At 36.6% G+C, this 23112-nt stretch overlaps 1 protein-coding gene across 3 annotated transcripts in view; it reads left to right on the forward strand.

Moving 5' to 3' along the window:
• Window positions 1-23112, forward strand: part of LOC149778803 (formin-binding protein 1-like) — a 131920-nt gene that overhangs the window by 54574 nt on the left and 54234 nt on the right. For all 3 annotated transcript variants that reach the window (XM_089939559.1, XM_089939561.1, XM_089939560.1), the window contains exons 2-6: window positions 13327-13442; window positions 15947-15997; window positions 17953-18100; window positions 19642-19704; window positions 22228-22332. In XM_089939559.1, coding sequence (XP_089795685.1) covers window positions 13327-13442; window positions 15947-15997; window positions 17953-18100; window positions 19642-19704; window positions 22228-22332 — 483 coding nt within the window. The remainder of the gene's footprint in view (window positions 1-13326; window positions 13443-15946; window positions 15998-17952; window positions 18101-19641; window positions 19705-22227; window positions 22333-23112) is intronic.

Genomic DNA, 23112 nt, shown 5'->3' on the forward strand with positions numbered 1-23112 from the left:
TCAGTGAATACAGACTGTCTGTATTTATGAAAATAAGATTTTGTGATGGGTGATAAACTGTTAGAACATGAGCTAAAGATTTTAAAGCAACTATCAGACTTAGTGTATAAAAAAAGAAAAACTCATGAATACCTCAATAATGTAAAATGATTCTGATAAACTCATGACTTTTTTAAACCCTGCGCTGCCTATTGATGAAACAGATTGAAGATAGTCTGATCTGATTAAGAACAACGGTGTACAACAGTGGCAAGTGATGAAAGTAACCAGTTTTATTTACCAACTTATGCATAAAGTTTGCTGCCAGACACTAAACAATCTTTTCAGTTTTGATAAATTGGCAAAATGTAACTTAACAGATTGTTGAGAATCTCAAGAAATATCTAGCTTCTCATCAGTCGTGTCATCAACATATAGATTTGGTAAGTTTCGAGGTATTCAGATAGGATATTTGTTGATGAAGGTGTTTTGCATCTGCCCTTTTTTGGAATGTCTCTCACCAAGGCATTTTGTATGAGATTCTTTTGCATGATGTGTATGTAACATGCAAGGATCATGTTGATTGATTGCATCTTCGTTTATATGTCACCACAAGTCAGAATGTATCATGATGATGTCCAGCTGTACATCTAGACAGTTGTTCCCTATTTCATTTAACACAGTAACTAGAGTTCTTTTTCATCTACTGTTAACAAGCATCTTGCATTTGGCATCAAGAAATATGCCAATTTTGGGCTCAAAAGGTCAACATTTAGAATCACATATATTGAAAGAACGAGTCTTTCCACATGACAGCAAGACTTTCCTGTCAGGTACTGTACTTTTACTGTTCTTTGTACATGCTTGCATTTGATATAAGAAAGACACCTATTGATGTGAGTGTCAAAGGTCAAGGTGACTCAGAGAAGGAAAATGGTTCCTGCTCAATATCTTGAGTTTGTTATCACTTATAACCACATTTGGTGGATGGCATTTGAGACAAGTTAGACACATACAATATTCATTGTGATATTAAAAGGTAAAAAATCAAGACTCAAAAAAATCACAACTGTTTCCACATAGTAACTGAAGTCCTATTGTTATAAACATGGCCAACCTTTGTTGATCACTTGCATTTGAGACCACCCAAAAAGGCATCAGTAGATTTTGAGTTCAAAGGTCAGTATCACCAAGACTGAAAGAAAATGTTTATACAGAATAATTTTGTTTTGTGTATGTTTCATAATTCTGTGAATGGTGTGTGTTTAAGTCAAGGGAGAAATCCATTGATATCACATTCAAAAGGTTAATAAAACCAGTGTAAGATGACTTTACATGAAAACTTACAGACCAATGAAAGATAGTTTTACATGAAAATAATTACAGTAATACTATTTACCTCATTGTAATATTGTACCTTGAGAACAGGATTGCAGGTTTTCTGCACATTTTTATCCTTTGTACCCCATATCTTAACCCCAGGCCTTTGTGTCCCCCTTGACATGCTTTATCAGGAAAAACATGCCTATGTTGGTGCTAGCACTAGCCCAAGTAGCAACAGTCGATAAGAACTGTAACAGTGCAATCAATAACTGTTTAAAACTATCAAAGTTTGAGGTAGTCTGCCAAGTTGTAAATTCTTTGACAGATGCCAGCATTTTCAAGGTTGAAGGCATATAATCAGCAATGAAGATTTCATTTATTTAAGGTTGAATTAAAATTTTATTATTATATAATATATAATTATATAAGTTATAATGGGGGTAAATATTTGCAAATACACAATTTGTCATTTAATCTATTAATAATTAATTTGAACAGAAAATTAAGTTTTTAAAAAACGGGAATTATTATAATAAATGATGGCAGATAATAAGGGAATTCTAAAGCTAAATCAGATCCAGAACCAAAATTCCATAGTGCACCTCAGGTGAACCAGATATTCAAACATGTTACTTGAGCACTTGATTTAGTGTCTATTATGATAATGTAAGTGTTCAAGAAAAAGCTGATAGTACAGTGCAGATAACAGAGTTAATGTGGCAAAGCTTGCAAAGCAAATGATAATATCTTTTTAAAAAATATATTTTTTAAGCACTACTTGCACTCTAAATATAGTATACTATTTTTCATTCTAAAATGTTGTCTCTTGGATTTGGAGGATGGATGTACATAGTGTCCCCTGCCCTTGCGATCCTGGGTACAACACAGGCACATGTTGTGTATATAATGTATCATGTTTGGTACTCTAGTTGTAAGTGGTAGTCATTCAAATTCAGTTTCTCTTACAGCTTTACCAGACAAACAGCTTCAGCAGATAGTAGTATTTGTCTGAAGTGGCTGATCTATGTATATAGTCAGGCAGGTGTGGCAGATGGGATCACAACAACCTACCATATATACAAGCTTATAAGTCAAGCCCAACTGCAAACTGCAGAGACCCAGAACTGCCTTCACATAAAGCGCCATCTGATTTATGTGTGTGCAGTTTGTTAGGGGTAATCAATAGAACAAACAGTGTAGCTCCTATCATTTAGCACATTACATGACTACAGACTAAGGTCTATTTGGACTGTACTTATATGTGAGTAAATATGGTTCATTTTTACAGATTTATGAAATTATGTTGCTGTTGTTGGGTTTAATGCCATTTTTCAGCACACGATAGGCTATACATGGCGGCCTGTATTGACTGTGGAGGAAGAACACCCCGGAAAGAACCACAGACTCACAAGAAGCTACTGGTAGCTTTCCCACATTGGCTGAATCTGAGACTCGAAACACGCAGACAGATGTGGATTGAAAGTGATCCATAATGGAGAGTGCTTTAGATCACTCAGCCACTCGGGCCCCGATTTATGAAATGAAAATTATGGGATATATCATGCCCCCCTCCCCCACCCTCTGCCAAACTTTAAAAGAATTGGTGAATGTAGAAATTTTAGGACATTCATTGAATTAAACAAAGGTAGGGCTTGCAAAGATTATGCAAGATTTTACCTTATTTCTTCAAATATTTGGCATGTATTCTGGTTAACTTCTGCTATGACACTGTGGCAATGGCGCAAGTGTTGGTATCTGTTTGTGTAGACATTATGTTAAAGTTTGTATTAAGTTTCTGTATGGCTCTTATGAGGGAACTATGTAAATAAATTATGGTGACAACTTTTTGATTGCTTTCAGAGAATGCAAACCATTTTTGTATGAAAACTGTAAAGATAAAGGGACACTTAATGTTAAACTCTCCTGCATACCCATTTGTCTTTCTTTCTGTCCACATGTCCGTCCTTTCTGCTGTTTCTTGATATAATTTTTCATTACTTTGGTGGCTGTTTCAGACAAACTAACTTATAATGTCTTGCAGTCAAATTGGTGGATTCAAATTAGGGAGAATCAACTCTTATGCTGAAAGTAGGGTCATTTTGACCTACATTAATACTTCAGCAACTTCTTTAACCTTGGGCGTATGGTTAATAGTCTAAACATTGGGGATTGGCAACCTATTTTACTTAGCGTGACACTTTTATCCGGATTAATTACAAAATGAACGAGTACGTACCACCAGTAAGCGATTAACAGTTAAAATTTAGATATTTGGCTGCCCTTTGTGTGCCATGCAAAACTTCTTGACGTGCCACCTTGTGGCATGTGTGCCATAAGTTGCCGACCCCTGGTCTAAACTTTCTGAGTAAGAGCTCTAAATTTCCAAATCAGATACTTAGTGTGCAGTTACAATAAGGCAGATTAGCAGAAAAACTTAAATTTAATTTTTTAAAAAATCATTGTTTAGTTATTCAGACTTTCTTTCAATTAAAGAAATCGGTTGTCAAAGTGTTGGGACTTTGAACTTGAACTCCTTGTTGAAAATACCTGGCCTGGATGATAACACTTTGCAGTGGCATACCTACTATATATTCTCACTTATAAATTGAGTCAAAATGCAAGCTGAATGATGTACAGGCATAGCTGAATCTGCATTTTGTTAGTAGTAATAAGGACATTGGGCAACATAGACCCTGACCTTCTAGTGCATTATGGGTTGGCAGATCAGGGTATGTGTTGTCTGGACTGGACTTACAGGAGGGTATATACAGAATTACATATGTAAGTGTGCTATTTCAAAATGGCTGTATTCATGTTTCAACATTTCTACCACTTTATGGCAAAATCATAATTCACAACCCTTACCATATCTTTAATTCCCGGTTGTCTGACAGTGATCTGGTTTATGAATGCAAGGTCTCCAAAATTTCTAAATCAGAAGGCTACCAGAAAAAGAGCCTGGTAACACTACTGTAAGTAAGTAGTCCCAAGAGGCAAAGAAGGCACTTGAATGTATCCTGTTTTGAACATTATTCAGCAGTCTATATGTGGTAGCCCCTTAGGCCTCCCACCCCACCTTGCCCAGCACACACAACAAGTAGACATGTTTCTGCTAGCAGTCTGAAAAAATGATAGGAGGGAAAGAGCTGCATTTTTAAATTACTTTTTTATCAATCTGCATGTGGATGTTCATATCATAGTTTTCATTTTAAAGTTACAGGATCAGAGGTGAAAAACAGGGCACAGTAGGTACTGAATTTTGTATCTGTTGTGTAGATGATGGAATGTTTTAGGGTTGGGGCCATTAAAGCATGATGGGTCACATAATCAAAACCACACATTTTCTGATTGTGCTGTAGGTTCTGGCCACAAGATTTTTTTAAATCCTTAAAATAAAATTTTGCCTGCAAAATGGTTTGTTTGGGTATTGAACTACATGTAGCTCCAACTGGAAGCTTTTTTTTATGAAAGAGAAATATGAGATCACATACAGACTGGTTTGGTAATTGTATTTTTTATCAGGATTCATGTGTACATATGTATTTGTAATAGTCACATTCCAAGCAGTGTTAAATAATCAACAAACACCTCAAGAGCCCTGGTTAACCCGCATGCTAGATAACAAAGAGCCATTAACTTTCACAGACTACTCTGTTTGTTACTATCAGGTTGGGAAGAAAAATTCTCCATATCTCTCAGGAATGAGAAAGATCACATTTATTTGTGTTTTCTTGTATTGCTTCATTGAATAGTTTTTGCCCAATAGGTTTCACAGTGCCAACAGCAACATGCATTGTCCTCAACTTTATGAATATTATCAATAATTTTTTAGATTTTCCTACCAGAATTTGCAATTAAGTCATGTTGCAGTCTTCATAGATTAAACATACTATTATTTTTTATTTATTTCGGGTGGGGAAGGGTAAATGTACATATATTAATAATTTAATCTTTGGCCCCATTTAGTTGCCCAAGAAACATTTTCATTTATCTTTGACAGTTAGAATGTGATATTATGCAGTGACAGTTTATCATCCTGTCATGTGCCTTTAATATGCTTGTACATGCTCCTGAACTCTGAATCACATATCCTCCCTTACAATAACAGGTCTTTTTTTTATAGTAACTTTTAAATTGAAACAATATGTCATAGACCTCATAGGGCAGTGTCATGACCTGGGTTGTCTTTCTTTATTTTCCTGGTATAGGTAGACTAATATTTTTATGGATGGACTGTTGTCCATAATCTGCCTCTATCCATTGACACAAGCTTGTTATTGGCTGCTCATCCTAAACTTGACACAAACACACACATTGATCCCAGGGTCTAGTTTAAAATAAAAGTGGTACCAGTGTGACATGTGATATCTGTGACATCTGATAGCGCTGCCACAGTGACCATCTTGTGAACCTTGTTATGGCTATTCCTCCTGAATGGATAGTCATGTTTTTACTAAAAGACTTTGTAGGATGTCTGTTTGGTCCTAAATGAAAATGGTATCAGTCTGTTGCCCAATATGGCCACCACAGCAGTCATCTTGGAAATTGTATTATTGATCCTCCTCCTGACTGGATGACTGGATGGTCATATCAACATTGCATTTTCACCAAAAGACTTATGATGTCTACTGGTGCTAAATAATAATGGTGCCAATCTGAAGTCCAATATGGCCACTATGACAACCAATATGAACATTTTGTTAATCTCTAATCCTCCTGAATGGGTGGTAGTATCAGCATGTAGTTTTCACAGAGAGATTTTTTATGATGTTTTGCTGATCCTAAAACAAAATGGTGTCAGTTTGACATCCAGTATGGCTGCCAATTTTCACTAAAATACTTCTTACAATGCACAGTTGCTCTGGAATCAAAATTGTGCCAATCTGATGCCCAGCTGCCATCTTGAAAATCTTTGTTATTGCTACTCTTGAATGGAAAGTCATCTTGCTCTAAAAGTGAATTTTTCAGATGTTATTGTAACATTCAGCAATTTTAAATGATTTTGCACTGATAAAAGTTTGTGGCATGTTTAACAATGCTAGTTCTTGAGAACATCTGGTTGGGACTTGATTGATTATTAATGAGGTTTTGTTTGATAATTATGTCAGGCAAAACTGGACAGGGTTGAAGATTGTGTTTTGTGTATTGAAATGACAAGGGTTGAAATGTTGCAGAAACAGCTTTTGTACTTGTTGAAATATTTGTCTTAGCTGAAACATTGCAGAGAACAGTATATAAAGAAAAATGGGAAATGTAGAATTTTCCAAATGCTGGAGGGATGTGTGTTCATAATAGCTGTTAGATAAACTTGAGTTCTGATTGGGTTAGTTAATGGTTAATGATGTATTGTTGATCCTAAATAAAAATGAGTGCTAATTGTACAACTAATATTGCTTCCATCGTGGCAGTATTGACAGTTCTGCTGGTGCTACTGTCTCTGAATGCATGATCATATTAACATGGGATTTGCAGCAAAAGACTGCTAATGATGTCTGTTTGGTCTTGAATGAAGTTGGTGTCAGTCTGATATCCAATATGACCACCACTGCAGCTAATTTGAAAATCTGTTTGTCGCTGAAGAATCATAGAGGTGGTTTCAACACTAAGCATTTGAAAGGAAGAAATGGTCTTATCTTCAATTCCTAGAAGTTCTTTGTGATCAGTTGAGTATGAGTCCCATCAAGGGACTCCTGTTTGAGTATGAAGACAGAAACAAACATTATTTTAGGTCCAGTAAAACTTCAGAACCATGAAGAAAGCTAAATATGGTAAAAGTTTGTTTCCAGCCATTATTTACGTACAAGTAACTATAATTGCAATGATTCATCAGCTTTGAACTATGGACAGGAAATCCACAATTAGATCATTACTTACTAATCAAATGATTTTGTTCCTTTCCTGCAATTAAGTCCTGTTGTGTTTGCATATGAGCCAGCATCATAAGTACACTGGGAAGAATGAAAAAGATTTGGAAGTGAGTCATAAAGTTTGAAATTCTGAATCAAGACCATAGTTTAGTCTGAATCCCAGTTGCTGATATTTAACATTTTTTTTCAGGAAAGTGCACAGGTTTGGAATAAAACAAAATAATTTATCAGTTTTGATTAAGTGGGTGTTTTGTAAACTTGATTGTGTGCTGTATTGATTCTTTTATTACTAAACCATTTCAATAAATATCATGGGTGTTTTTTTCATTGATTTTAAGGATGAATGAGTGATAGTTGTAGGGTTACTGGTGATGATTACAATGATAACATCATCAGCATTTGCGATTTTAGATTGAGTTTGGATAACAATACTTCACATATGTCATGCATTGAATAAGCAACAGTTCTGATTGGTGGTTTTTGTTATACTAAGGACTTGAGCAAACAGTAACCACTAGTCTGAAGTGAATGCAACATATTTCACTGCTTGATACTCCTGAATTACAGCACATGCTGGAAGCTATGGCTAAGACATGCTGGCATTCATATTTCTGTTGTTATGTTTTATTGGCAAAATTCTGCACATACACCGTGATGTTGCACTGTACTCCTCAAAGGTCATTGAGTCCCTCTTCGCAAGACTTGTCCGTACTGTTAAAGCTGTCAAAATTTGAGAAAACTTATATCGGGTACCTGTCGAATCCTAATGATTGGTTACACAGTACCCACTAAGTGGGAAATTGTATTAAATGTGTAAAAACCTGAAGTCCACAGTTTTTTAATTCACTGTATCCTATAAATATCACTGTCTAATTACATCTGGTAGAAAGTCCAAGAATTGATCCTTATTGTCTGAAAAATTTCTGAAATCCTCTATTGCCTGACTTTCTTTTGCCTGTGACTGTTATATGTGGATGATTATTTAGAGACCGAGCTTAAGCTTTGTAGGTTACACTTCCTGAAACCTATTCAAGGTTGCAGCTGAACACATGTCACTTGTGCTGCAAGATCAAATTACCATCCTCTGTTACTTGCCACTGTTCCACATTCGTGTCAGTGGGAAAACAAGCTATGAGATTATGGTCAACTATTTACTGCAAGAGGCAGACAGACCTCTTGCTTGGCACTGAAAAAGTACATTAGTGGCTTAATCAAAAAGATTTTCAACTTGAAAACAATGTGAGTGCTGCATTTACAAGCACTGGCAGAAAACTTGTAAAGGGGTACCATAAGGCTCATTTTATTAACTGGGTTAATTCAAGTACCCGGATACCTGTTGGATCTTTATCTACTGTGGCTTCATAAGATTTGAAGGATCATCAACGTTGATCCTTCACAGTTGCTCTTGGCCCATCCCAAATGGCCAGGAAGTATGCTAATTTGTATGGTTCCCAGTGGCCATATGCTAAATTTTTTAAGCAGATGCATAGTCCAATGTGCAGCATTAAAAATGAAACCTCTTCACTAGTTGGGTTCGCAGCATGAGACCGACACAGAGTCACTAGGAGGAAGTTCTCTAACCGACCTTGCCCAAAAAGCAGAGTTTTGTGACTTAAACCCTCTCCTGCCCTGCATTCCTCTAAAAAAATGTCCCCTTAGGTGCTCGTCTAAACCTCTTGGTCAAGCATCACAGATGATGGGTGGGTCTTTTCTATTGCGAAAATGGGTTACCAAGTTAGTCTCAGGAACAGTCCTTTCTATCAAGGACTCCCATGTTCATTTGCCAGTCTGGTGAAATTAAGAGAAGAATCATGCCAGTTTGTAGATATGGGCCATTATAAGGGTCCTCAGCAATCAGTATCCCACATTCTAGTCCTAAATATTCCTTGTCCCAAAGAAAAGCCAGAAATTTGTCATTGAGCTCTCCTCGCTAAATCAGTTTCTTCTAAATGAACATTTTGAGATAGTGACCACTTCCTCAATCTGGAATACTGTGCGCCCATCAGACTTGGCTGTCTCCATCAACCTGCGGGATGACTGTTTGCACATCCTGATATTTCCTCCACATCTAAAATGCCTCAGGTTTTGCTTGAATGAGGAAGTTTGTCAGTTCTGGATTCTGCCGTTAGGATTCCATTTTGCACCCAGTGTAGTTACCTGAGTCATGGGAGTATGATTGTCTTACTGGGAACTCTGATCCTCCAGTACCTTGACAACTGGTTGATATACCATGTTCAGGTTCAGTCCCTCTGTCAGAATCTGTTCCATTGTTGGTCTGTGTTAACTCAGATGTTTCTCTACCCAACCTCAAAAAGTCAGAGCTCATTCCATCTGAAGACTTTGTTTCTGTGGGGATAAATTTCCTCATGAACTAGAATCTAGCTTTGGTCCCATGGGATCACGTAGTTCAAATCCTGGCACTCACTGAGGTACAAAAGCATATCATTGACTATTCACCATTTCCAATCCCTATTGGGACTGTGGGATGTCTCCTTATGCACCCTCTACAGTTTCTCCATCTTGCAAGGTGGAAACCATATAGAGTATCTTTATCAGCCCCAATCACTATAGGACCAGATTTTCATCACCATTTGTGCAGAAACATGAATCTGGACAGATCCCTGATTGGGTCCTCAGGCAAACAAACCAACTCCAACTCCTCTCTTCATTGGCACATTAGAGGGGTGCTCATTTAGAGCTGGAGGGCATAATTCTCAAAGGGTTACTGAACTTGGGATGAATCATCCCTCCACAGTAGCAGTAAAGAAATTAAAGCTTATTTCTAGCTTTTCATGTGTGCATTGGCAGAGTCACAGGTCAATGTGTCATGGTCTCAGGCAATACATCTATGATGGCATTTCTTGGATGTCAAGAAAGCACACATCCCTTTACTCAGCATAGATGTCTGCAACTTCCTTCAATATGCAACCTCAGAGAGCATCACCTTCTGAGTTTGTTACATTCTGGGGAAGAAAAATGCACTAGCAGACACTGTCCAGGGCAGGCAAAGCAGTCCTCATTAAATGGTCTTCATACTGCTGCATTAAAGAGTCCCTTTTCTCACAGTGTGGAAGCCTCTGGTGGACCATTGTGTGACCAGGCTTAACAAAAGACTTCATTCTACATTTCCCCAGTCATTTGTGCAACATTCAGAGACCACCAAATTGTTAATTGAACCCCAGTTTTGGTTTTTACTCACTCTGACCCCCACCCCCCGGACTTTTGATACCTGGGAGAATTTTAAATCACACTCTTGCACCTCTAGGGGAAACACTGTAATGATGTTTTTTGTTCATCAACGTATTTTAGCTGTCAATTTTGTTATATGCCAAATGATAATGCCTCATGCTGGAATAAAATGTTGCTTAATTTCATCTATATTGACTGTATCAATCATGGATATCAATTTCATTAAATTCATGATACCATATATACTTGCTTATAAGTTTGGTCCAACTGCAAACAGCATAGACCCTTATCCTCTGGTGCATAATGTGGTGGCAGATCAGGGTTTATGTTATGTGTCCTATTTATGCGTTCCAACAAAATGCAAGACCCAAATCTGCCAATTAATTATGTGATGGCAGGTCTAAGTCAATGCAGTTTGAAGTAGGATCAGACTTAGAAACAAGTAGCTTCTATACTTGATTATAAGTAGAGTGCAACTGCAAACTGCATTGACCCAGATATGCCATAGTACATGTACAATGTGCCAGCAGATCTGAGTCTCTGCAGTTCGTTAGGAGTAATCAGTAAAACAAACATAGGCCCTGATCTGCCTGTACATTATGCTAGGGAAGATCAGGATCTTTGTTGTTTTCAGTTGGCCTCAACTTATAAGCAAGTATATACACAGTATATAGACAGTATCCAGTATAATTTAGATCTGTTGTTGTTATTGTAGGGTTTAACGCCATTTTTCAGCACACGGCTATACATGGCGGCCAGTATTAATGGTGGAGGAAGAACCCGGGAAAACCCTGGAAAGAACCACCAACCCACGAGAAGCTACTGGCAAGCTTTCTCACATACCCACATTGGCCGAATCTGAGACTCGAACCCACGCAGACAGAGGTGAGATGGCAGTGATCCGTAATGAAGAGCACTTTAGACCACTCGGCCACTCAGATAAAACAATACCAGAAATATGTCTGCTTACCTGTATATCATACTGTACTGTAGATGATTGAGGGCCAAAAGGGAGATTAGCTTTTCTACTAATTGTGTCACCCCTCATAAAATAAAGACTATATATTATTATTGTTGTTGTTGTTGTTGTTGTTGTTGTTATTATTATTATTATTATTATTATTATATGTGCTTTTTTTGATGGCTAAAGTTGCCATATTTTCAAAAAGGGTGGTGGAGTTGGTGCAGTTAGATAGTATATCTTGGTGATAACTGGTTATATAATGCAATTACTTGTTGAAGTTACTGACCTTATATAAACCTTGCACAACAATATCAATAAACTGTCTCAAATTTGGTCAGTGTTTCAGATTCCAATTTCCCATTTTAACCATATTGGATGATGTATTTAACATACAGCTGTGGACAGCATAGATACATATCTGCCATTACTTATACATGTACACTGGTATATCAGCATTTCTTTCTACACAACATTTCAAGTGTACTAGCATAGACCCTAATCTGGCAGTAATTTCTGTGACCACAGATCTGGTTTTATACTGGTTTATGGAAATAAAGTTACCATCTACACTTGCATTCAAGTAAGATCCAATGTTAAACAGCATAGACTTTGATTTGCTATTGCAGAGTACTATGGCAGATAGGGGTCTGTGCAGTTCATTAGAGCAAATCATTAAAACAAGCTAGATAAACCCAGATCTGCTAGCACATAATCAGTGGATAGATCTGAGTTTCTGTTGTTTATGTATATGCGAGTACATAAAGTATGTTGACCTGTTAATTGTATAAATTGAGATATGAATAGTTACTAACCTCAACCCTAATTTCATTCTTCTAATTTAACAGACTGAATGCTCAACATTTCTAAGGTGACAAGGAAACTGCCACTTCTCATTGTAAACTCTTTAATGGTTTATCTGGGCTGTCCTTTTTACAATGTTGTATAGACAATATATACAGTCATGTAGTATTAAGAATGTGTGGCTTAAATTTAATGTTTTTTAAAAAGTAAGCAAACTTCGAATTTTAGCATCCAGCGATAGAGATGACATAAACGTACACGTGTTTTACATTTTTTATATAAATTTGCTCATCAACAAAGGTGAGAATGTACTTCAGAAGACCATGTGTTTGACAAATAGCTTCTTGTAGGTCGGTGTTTCTTGACGGGGTTTTCCAGGGTTCTTTCTCCACCAGTTATACTGGCCTCCATGTATAGCCTAATGTGTGCAGTAATTATTGGCGATAAACCCTATAACAACAACATTATCGCTGTGAATAACACATGAGATGGTCTTCATAGAGATGATAGAGCAACAGTTGATAGTTCATTGGGCTCGTAATCAAGGGTTGTGTGTTCAGTACCCAGCTAGGCTTGCCTAGGTTGACAGCCTCAGCGTGTCTTTGGGAAAGGCACTTAGCTTCCATATACTTGGCGTGATACATGTATAGCTAATAATGTGTTAAAATGCTGTAGTTTCTTTAAACTCCACCCACCCAAGAATTGTGATGTTGCATCAGCCAATCCATGCAAGTTACACTTGGTATTAGATTGGGGTGTGGGTGCAGCTGATTAGGTCATTAACACTCGATAAAGCCAATTGCATGCTTTGTGAGGTTTTTTTAAATTTTTTATATTATACCAGCTGGCAGTGTTGGAGTGGCTAAAATTGCAGATTAGACTTTGGGAAATTTAACATATGTCATAGTAAAAGATCTCAATACATGCAATGTTTCCTTTTACTCTCATTTGTGCATCAGAGACCCCTGAAGTTTTTATTTGATGCCCAGTTCTGACAGCAAGGGGATTTTTTGTACTCACAGTCTTGCGCCCCTAGGGAGATGACTTGCTTAGTCAGGGCAAAATTCTTTGTTTGCCAATAACCATCAGAAACCACGAAACAGCCAAAGTCTTGAACAAAAATGCAGTCTTCCATGTATAATGCATAAGCTGTTGGATACATAAGATTTAGTAGTGATTTTTCTGTTTTTCTTTTTTTTTCAGGATCAATATGATAATGTAGGGATCCACACACAGAAGGGGATAGATTTTTGTGAAAAGTATGCCCACTTCCTTAAGGAAAGAAGTGTCATAGAACAGGAATATGCCAAGAGTTTAAAGTAAGTCAAAAATCGTTTAATTGTGTTGTGTATTCCATTGTCTTTGTAGACCTTTTTCAGTCTCCTGAGTTGGAGCATTCACAGGTTTGTCTCCTGCACTTGGATCATATTAAGAATTAGTTGATGGGTATCAAGCCACTATCTGACAGATCATGGTAAACAGTGCATGTTGCTCTCATATATTTCAGTGTGTTACATGTGGAATGATAATCCATTTTGTTAAATGGGTCAGATTGTTATTGTTCCAATAATTTCTTGTATTGATAAATTTCAATCCCCAGGCCTGTCTTGCCAGATACAAAACTGATGGTCACTCTGCATTCCACATATTATTTCTTAAAGCACTCATTTTCCTTTCAAATAATTTTGTTTCTTGTCCCTTCTTTATTTCACACTATTTGATATATATTCTTTAAAGAATCAAAACAAATGTCTCATTTTTTCTCAGCATACGACATTGATTTTTAAAACAGTTTTCCTATGTCATGACATTGATTTTTAAAACAGTTTTCCTATGTCATGACATTGATGTTTTTAAAACAGTTTTCCTATGTCATGACATTGATTTTTAAAACAGTTTTCCTATGTCATGACATTGATGTTTTTAAAACAGTTTTCCTATGTCATGACATTGATGTTTTTAAAACAGTTTTCCTATGTCATGACATTGATGTTTTTAAAACAGTTTTCCTATGTCATGACATTGATTTTTAAAACAGTTTTCCTATGTCATGACATTGATGTTTTTAAAACAGTTTTCCTATGTCATGACATTGATTTTTAAAACAGTTTTCCTATGTCATGACATTGATTTTTAAAACAGTTTTCCTCTATCATCATTACTAGTAAGTTGGATGGCAAATTAGAGTTGCTTACAGAAATGGTGTGGTTTTGTTTTGTGGGGTTTATTGCAGTTTTTCAGCCTATGATAGACATTGCATCGCAGCCAGTATATTTGGTGAATGAAGAACATAAGATTTATTTTGATGTTGGATTTCACTCTAAATTGAGTTGTTTTCGTCAGAGACATGATGAAGAGTATAATATCTAGCTATTAGAATTTAATTATCCTGATCCTTTCTTTATTCATGTAATTTTAAAAGCCCTTTCAAACTAGGACCCTATTTCCCTTGAGTATTTTTAACCAACATTGTTTACTGTCAATCACCTAAAATATCTTTCAGTATCTAATCACCCTTTATAAATACTTTTTACATTACCCATTTGATGGGGAACCTTCATATATTATCCTCACCATCCTACCTGTTAGAGAGGTGGTGCAATGCACAGCACATAACCATGATAGCATGTTGCTTCCACCAGTTAGGGAGGTGATGTACTTACATACATTGTGTTTGTCACTGCATGTTGCTTCCTCCCACACGGGAGGTGGTGCACCACTACCAACATTTTACTGGTACTTGTTGCACCCCTTAGATGGGAAGGATCACCATCGCACCCATCTGAGTGATGATTCTGCTTAGGATGAGGTATTCTCTGATTGTCATTCAGTGGACTCAAGGAATGGGAATTGGGTACAGACTGAGTAAATACCCCACCTTCTGTCCAGTCCTGAGCAGGACTGGGAGTTTGTCATGGGGCTTAGATTAGGGAAAGGAATAGGAATATTATCACAAAAGAACCTTCCATTTTATCCCAGCTAATCCTTATGGGATTTGGGGCCCTCCACCTCAAGGTCATTGGTCTTCTGTGCTCCTGGACCCTGCCCACACAGTAGAGGTAATGATGTGGCTTGTGTCCCACCATCATCTCCTCAACTAAGTCACATTAACTAGGAATGCTATAGGTTGACATCATCCAAGGCAGACAGAGTCATCTCCAGATGTACGAGTGGATTACATTGTAATGTCAATTCTCCACCCTGCAGGAGGATGTATTCACATCGAATATATGTTGGTTGTTTCATTTGAAAGAACTATGAAGCTACCCATTAGTGATGAGTATTACATAATGAAAACTAGCTTTACACACCTCACTTCCAGAAAATTTGTTTTGTGGATATATGTGAAGAATATGTTAAATGAAATCACTTAAGTAGCATGAGTTTTTTAACATCAACAATGACAGAAATTATAATTAAACCAAACTTAGCAAGTTCAGCAATTGTCTATACATGATATCAGGTTCAAGGTTGACGGGAATGTCAGTGATTTATGTACTGTATTTAATCTCATAAACAATAATTCAGACATACAAGTAAATATTTTGTTTCCTGATTTGTTTAGTTTCTGATCAGTATCTAAGACTTTTTGGGGAAAAAGATAAAATTATGGGATAAACAGACCTCATGAATTCCTATTTTAAAAAAATTATTCTGCAAGTAGAGCATCAGTCCTTGAATTGACTTCTGTTTTTGGCTTGATACAATTTTAAGGCCACATGTCCCTTTGAAAGAATTATGCTTTATTTTATGTAATTAAATGGTCTGCCTGTAATATATTTATTTATTAAAGCTCATTAATTTTTACGTTTGTTGTCTTCAGAAGATTAGTGAGATCTTATCAACCAAGGAAAAAGGATGAAGAGGATTACCAGTAAGTTTTAAATGCAGATCTGCAAATAGACATTATGATAGACAGTCATCTTTGCAAATAGACATTATGATAGACAGTCATCTTTACAAATAGACATTATGATAGTCATCTTTATAAATTTACATTATGGCAGACAGTCATTTTTACAAATAGACATTATGATAGACAGTCATCTTTACAATGTTATAATAGAGTAGTTTTTACAAATAGACATTATGATAGTCATCTTTACAAATTTACATTATGGTAGACAGTCATTTTTACAAATAGACGTTATGATTGACAGTCATCTTTACAAATAGACATTATGATAGTCATCTTTACAAATAGACATTATGATAGATAGTCTTCTTTACAGATACTACAGCCTCCAAGTGTCCCGTTTTTACCGTATTATGTACCTCAATATGAGTGTATGTTTTTCTTGTTAAAAATCTGTGTTTTTTAAATTTAAAAATTTAACAAAAAATTTCCTTGCAATTTTCTATTTAGAACAGGCATTTGGTTCCATTATGGTAGAAATGTATTGCATGTATATAGGAATAGAGTTCTAAAATATGATTGGTTCATTCAAAATCGAGGCTAACTGCCTGTCTTTGACTGCCGTAATGGATTGTGCAAACAGTTGCCACTATCACTGTATATCATCTTCGTAACATTCAACTTCTTATAATGTCGAAAAGGAAAGCAGAAGATACAGAATTTTTTTCAGGAAAGAAAAAAAAAATAGAACTGAAATTACAATTGTGCTATCTTGTTTAGATTTGTGAAAACATCTAGCAAAGGAGAAAACTTTAATTTTGCAAATCATGTAATGTGATTTCGCTGTTGGGCATGGAGGTGCCCATGAAATAAAACAGCATGAAAAGCTAATAAACATCAGCTTGCTGTTTCATCAACAACTCGGGGAGAACGTTGATGCAATTCGATCAAAGTTTGGTTTACTGCTTTTAGAAATGAACTTTCCTGTTTCAGTTACTACTGTTGCTGGTGATTTGTTTCTTACATGTTTTCCAGACAGCAAAATCACAAAGGATTACTCATGTGCTAGAACACAAACAGTTCAGTAAGAAATCACTCAGAATTCATATCAGCAATGAAAAATGTTACATTGTAGTCGATAATGATTGAAAAAAAAAAAAATGAGGTGTGTAAAATGCTTCTATAAATGGCCTGTGTCTTAGTCTGTGTTGCACTTGTGCATCTTCTAAATGGACACCCGAATGGAACAGGGTGCCCGTTCAGAAGGCGCAAGAGTGCAACACATGCATCTTTGACATTAAATAATTAAGTTAGTTACTGCCCTACTTTACTGATGGGTGTAGATGTTGTAAATGGTTATATATGCATTAAAGTTGTAAAAGTCAGTATTTGTTCCTGAAAATCTGTATTTTTGTCATAAGCAGTCAATATTTTTGTACTTAGGGGTTGGCAGCTGTGAAATTCACAGATGGACATGATAGGCAATCATCTTTACCAATAACAAACAGACATTATGATAGACAGTCATCTTTACAAATAGACATTATGTTAAACAGTCATCTTTACCAATAAACTATGATAGTCATCTTTACAAATAAACTATGATAGACAGTCATCTTTACAAATACACAGATGGACATGATAGGCAATCATCTTAACCAATATACAAATAGACATTATGATAGGCAGCCATCTTAACAGGATATAAATCCAAAGAATTGTATATGGTGTACCAGCCATACTGATTTAGAACTTCGCAGTTTGGACATGATGCCCATGCATAAAAACTTTTTTTAGAAATGAAGAATAAGCATTAATAGTCCTTATCATCTACATTTTTGGCATCAACAAATGACACTGTATTGAAACTCTATCTGTGCCTTCATCTAGAGGTGTATATCACCATTATACCAAAAGTAGGTCATTGCTACCAACTTTTTTTGCTTCAGTCAATTTAATGACTTTGTTTTCAGATTTTCATGGGCCAGAGGTTTCCTGGACATGATGAAGGAACTCCATGATCTAGCAGGCCAGCATGAAGTTATTGCAGAAACCACACAAGCCAGCCTAATTAAGGACTTGCTAACACTAGTACAGGAACTTAAACAGGATAGGAGAAAGGTATAGTAAAGTTTGTTGGTTATAGTCCTATGTTCTTTGCATGGAGGGTCTTCTGGAAGCTCAGTAATGTTAAACTCGATACAGAGTTGCCTACCCTTACAATATTGGTGTAATTCTCATGATTTTCAAGAATAACTTGTCATTACAATTTTCCTTCATCCCTTATGAATTTCAGTGGGGCCCCAAGTGGCTGAGTGGTCTAAAGCACTCACCGTTATGGATCACTGCAGTCTCACCTCTGTCTGCGTGGGTTCGAGTCTCAGACCCACCTAATGTGGGTACATGAGAAAGCTTGCCAGTAGCTTCTCGTGGGTTGGTGGTTAACTGTGATTAATGATAGCAAGGCAACCAAGAGCGAAAACAATACTTCATAAAATAAAGAGCTTTGTTTCATAGATATTGACCATTGTGGGGAAAACGAGTTTCAGAGAATTCCTTAATTCACACGTAGAGATATTCTCAAGGATGATAAGAAGTTTCACTTTTACTTGCAATGAAATCACTGCATCAGTATTTTGCTAACTGAACAATTCAAAATTGAGTTTCAACACAGATGATTGTCTCATGAAATGTTGCTTTTTATTGGATAAAAAGGAATCTTGTTGGGTAGTGTATCAACAGTTAGTCTGATTCCCTGCTTCATAGATTCCTTGTTTTGGAAAAACTATTACATGCTACTCCTGGAACCAGACTAACACAGAAAGGCATGACATAATACACTATTTTCGCAAGTATATTGGTTGTTGAAACCAGTTGGAATCATGTTATCGATCTTTCAGATGTTAGACATTTTGAAAATAAATGTGATTTATACAGAATAATGAACAACTTCGTCAGAAAAAGCGCTTTATTGACAATTATTCTTGACGTGATTATAAACGAGGATTTAGTCATTAAACAGCCCAGTTCCCACCTCACCCCCACCCCGCAATTCTCGGGATGTCTTTTGTCTAGCGGATTTTTGGGAGGTCCCTCGGTAACTCGCACCCTCACTTATAGTGCAGTCTATGTTTTTGGACCCTGATGTGCACGAGTTATTGAGGGAGAGGTGTATATACATTCATTCATACATACATGCATACACACACACAAACACACAGACACACACACACATACATCACTTACAGATGCACGTATGTGTATAAGTTTGTACATATATATATATATATATATATATATATATATATATATATATATATATATATACACACACACACACACACACACAAGACAAAAAGCCTATTTTCAAGATTAAAAGGTCAAAGTTGCTATGACCATTAACAACACCAGCAGTAGGCATAACTTGACTGTTCTCAGTACTCAAGTATTAATAGACAGTTTATAGAGTTCCCATTCAACAAAAAGTATCATACTGAACAAAGTATTGTTACTGTGGATATTAATTAGCAACTACCCATACATACAAAATGGTCATCATAATAACAGATTTTGGTTTACTGTGCAGTTATTAGAACAGGCTACAGTTGTGTATGAAAGTTAACTTTTTTTTTAAACTTTAGCCTTTTTTTTCTCAATTTCAGTATCTTCTAGAAGGTACCAAAGTTCAAGAACAGTTGAGGAATTCATTGACCCAGTTAGACAAGGTAAGCTAATAAATTGCATCCTCTCAAGCAGCCATGTATGTTATGATCAACGTGTGCTATATAAGGGAAGTTTCTCTTGAGGGGATGTAAAATAGACTGAATGAAATGAATGGGGAGAATCACAACTTTGTGGGTATTAGAGATTGTTGCAGGACCATGAGTGGCCTAAAGCACTCACCATTATGGATCACTGCCATCTCACCTCTTTCTATGAGTTTGTGTCTCAGGCTCGGCCAGAGGTTGGTAAATGAGAAAGCTTGCAAGCAGCTTCTTGTGGGTTGATGGTTCTTCTCCCACCAGTTATAATATTGGCCACCATGTTTAGCCCATCTCGTGCTGAAAAATGGCATTAAACTCCATAACAACAAGAGATTGTTGCTTAATGAAAGTTACTGCCATGGAGTTGAACTGTGTAACATAAACAGATAAAAGTGAATAAATACTGTAAAATCTTAAACATTTGTGAAGGATTTAGTGAGGTTGGAGGATAAGGAATATCCATGAAATGAAGTCGGTCTTGAATGATAGTCCTTAATTTGATGTTAAGTAGTTTGGACCAATGAAATGAAATCTGTTATGTTGTTGTTGTTGTGCTAGGGTTTAACGCCATTTTTCAGCACAAGATAGGCTATACATTGCAGCCAGTATAATTGGTGGAGGAAGAACCCTGGAAAACCTAGGGAAGAACCACCGACCCACGAGAAGCTACTAGCAGGCTTTCCCACGTACCCACGCTAGCCAAGCCTTGGACTTGAACCCATGCAGACAGAAGTGAGATGGCAGTGATCCGGAACGGTGAGCGCTTTGGGCCACTTGGGGCCCCCAAATCTGTTATGAAAAAATAGTGTTAATTAGATGTTAAGATAAGTACTGCGGACCTGTGAAATTGTTTTTACATGAAACTGTCTTTGTTACTCCCAGACCACAAATTTTTGCCAATATTATTCACATTCCAATTTGCAGTACAATGATTTTGAATAAATATACCCATGCTCTTGTTCTGACATCTGCATTAGCAGACATGGAGACATGGGATTAACTTTGAGCATTGACTGAAAAGTTGTATACATGTTAGTGTGATGTGTTGGCATAGCATTTAACATAATTGTTGTTATTGGTTCCTTGCTGTTGTTGTTGTTGGGTTTAATGCCATTTTTCAGCACACGATAGGCTATACATGACAGCTAGTATTAATGGTGGGGAAAGAACCCAGGAAAACCCCAGAAAGAACCACCGACCCACAAGAAGCTAGCTTTCTCACATACCCACATTGGCCGAATCCGAGACTCGAACCCACACAGACGGAGGTGAGATGGCAGTGATCCATAACAGAGAGCACTTTAGACCACTCGGCCACTTGGGTCCCCTGGTTCCTTGCTGAAATCTATGTTATATTAACCAGGACTTTTACCATATATACTTGCTTACAAATGGCAAACAGCATAGGCCTAGATCTGCTGTCACATAATGTGGTAGCAGATCACTATCAGTGTTGTTTGTTCTACTAATTAGTCCTAAGAGACTGCATATTAACAAGACCTTCCAACGAATTGTGGGATGGCAGATATGGGTCTATGCAGTTTGCAGTTGGATGCAACTTATAAGTGAGAAGATATGGTCATTAAAAAATAAGTCTTTAAATTCATGTTTTGACTATCAAAAGACAACAAGTTTTGTTATATGTTTGCCTGCCAACGGGTACCTACCTGTTGATAATAACCTGGGTAATAAAATGGGCCATCAGGTACCCGTTTAGTTCATGTAAAAAATTGTTTCCAAGTTAAGATCATTGATTATATCTGGCGACATCAGAATTGAGAAAGACATACAATAAAACATACAGTTCGAGGCACATGTTATGTGACTATAGGCTACTGTGTATGTGCACGACACAACATTGATCTGCCAAGAAGCTTTCACTCAGTCTGATATGCAGGGCAGGGGAGGATAGTGCAGTAATTTAAAATTAGTAACCTTTTAAAATCAAAAGTTTGTAAAACATAGAAAGTGTAGGCGTATGCTAAGCAGCTGGATGAAAATAGTGTTCAGTGCAATCTGTGTGAAATACCATCTGCTAAAGGTGGTAACATAAGTACCTTGTAACACCACCTTGTCAGGACTCTTTGCATATATGTGGAAAGCACTACACATTTTATAAAATATTCCTTTGATCAGGTACCCAGGTAACTGATCATAGGATCAACGGGTACTCGGTCGATGTTTACTAAACTTTTGACAGACTTGTGAAAATATACTTGTTTGAGGTAAGCATATACAAATCGATTAATGCCATGATCACTAGAAATCTAGCAAAACAGCTCTCTTCACTAGAAAGACAGATGCCAGAATGAATGTCAGCTTCACTGTCATACTTCACATAACAAGGTCCTTTGATATGGAAAGTTGCATGCTTAAATTGCTGGTTCATGGTGCATCAGAATCGGTAAGGATCTTTGCATTTGTTGGTGAATGTGAAAATCGGGATCATATAATTATACAAATATATATGTTCTTCTTTTCTAGGTGAAAAGACTGTATGAGAAAGCATTTAAAGAAGCAGAAAAATCTTACGATGCATACAAAAAAGCAGATGCAGATATCAACCTTTCTCGTGCAGAGGTGGAAAGGGTATGTTATATAGTAGTTGTTGGACAGACATTATTTTATCATATAATGTTATTTGAAACAGTCAGACATTATTTTATCATATACCATTATTTTTTAAGTCGTTTAATGTGGCATCATACAACACAACACTTAGTAATATCATACTGTATCACGCATAGTAATATAGTAACTAAAAAAATGATTTCTCAGACATTTATGAAACATACTCAGTAATACAATATACTACTGGCTAAAAGTGCTTGTGCATATACACTTCTCAGCAGTCTCATGTTAAGGCTCATATTATAACGCTGTTCTTTTTATAATGCATTCATGATCGTTGTTTGTTATAAGGCAGTCTTTCTATAAGGCCCATCATTATAACACTGTTCTTTTTGTAAGGCATTCATGATCATAGATTCCTTTTCATTAAGCATGGTTTGTTATAAGGCAGTCTTTCTATAAGGCCCATCATTACAACACTGTTCCTTTTATAAGGCAGTTATGTTAATGAATCCCACTTCATTAAGTGGTAATAAAATTATATAATGTACTTCATTATTAGGTTGTCACATTATAAGGAAACCGTTATGATGGCCTAGTGGTTAGAGTGTCCGCCTCGGAAGCGGGAGGTTGTGGGTTCGATCCCTGGCTGAGTCATACCAAAGACTTACAAAAATGGTACTAACAGCTGCCATGCTAGGCACTCAGCATTAAGTCATGTGAACTTGATCCAATTCCAACATCACTGCTGCTTGAGTGCTTAGATCCAGTATTGCCTTCACTAACTGATGTTATTAA

The sequence above is a fragment of the Sinohyriopsis cumingii genome, chromosome 17 (assembly GCF_028554795.1).
Source record: "Sinohyriopsis cumingii isolate HCF-2022 chromosome 17, ASM2855479v2, whole genome shotgun sequence".
Taxonomy (NCBI): domain Eukaryota; kingdom Metazoa; phylum Mollusca; class Bivalvia; order Unionida; family Unionidae; genus Sinohyriopsis; species Sinohyriopsis cumingii.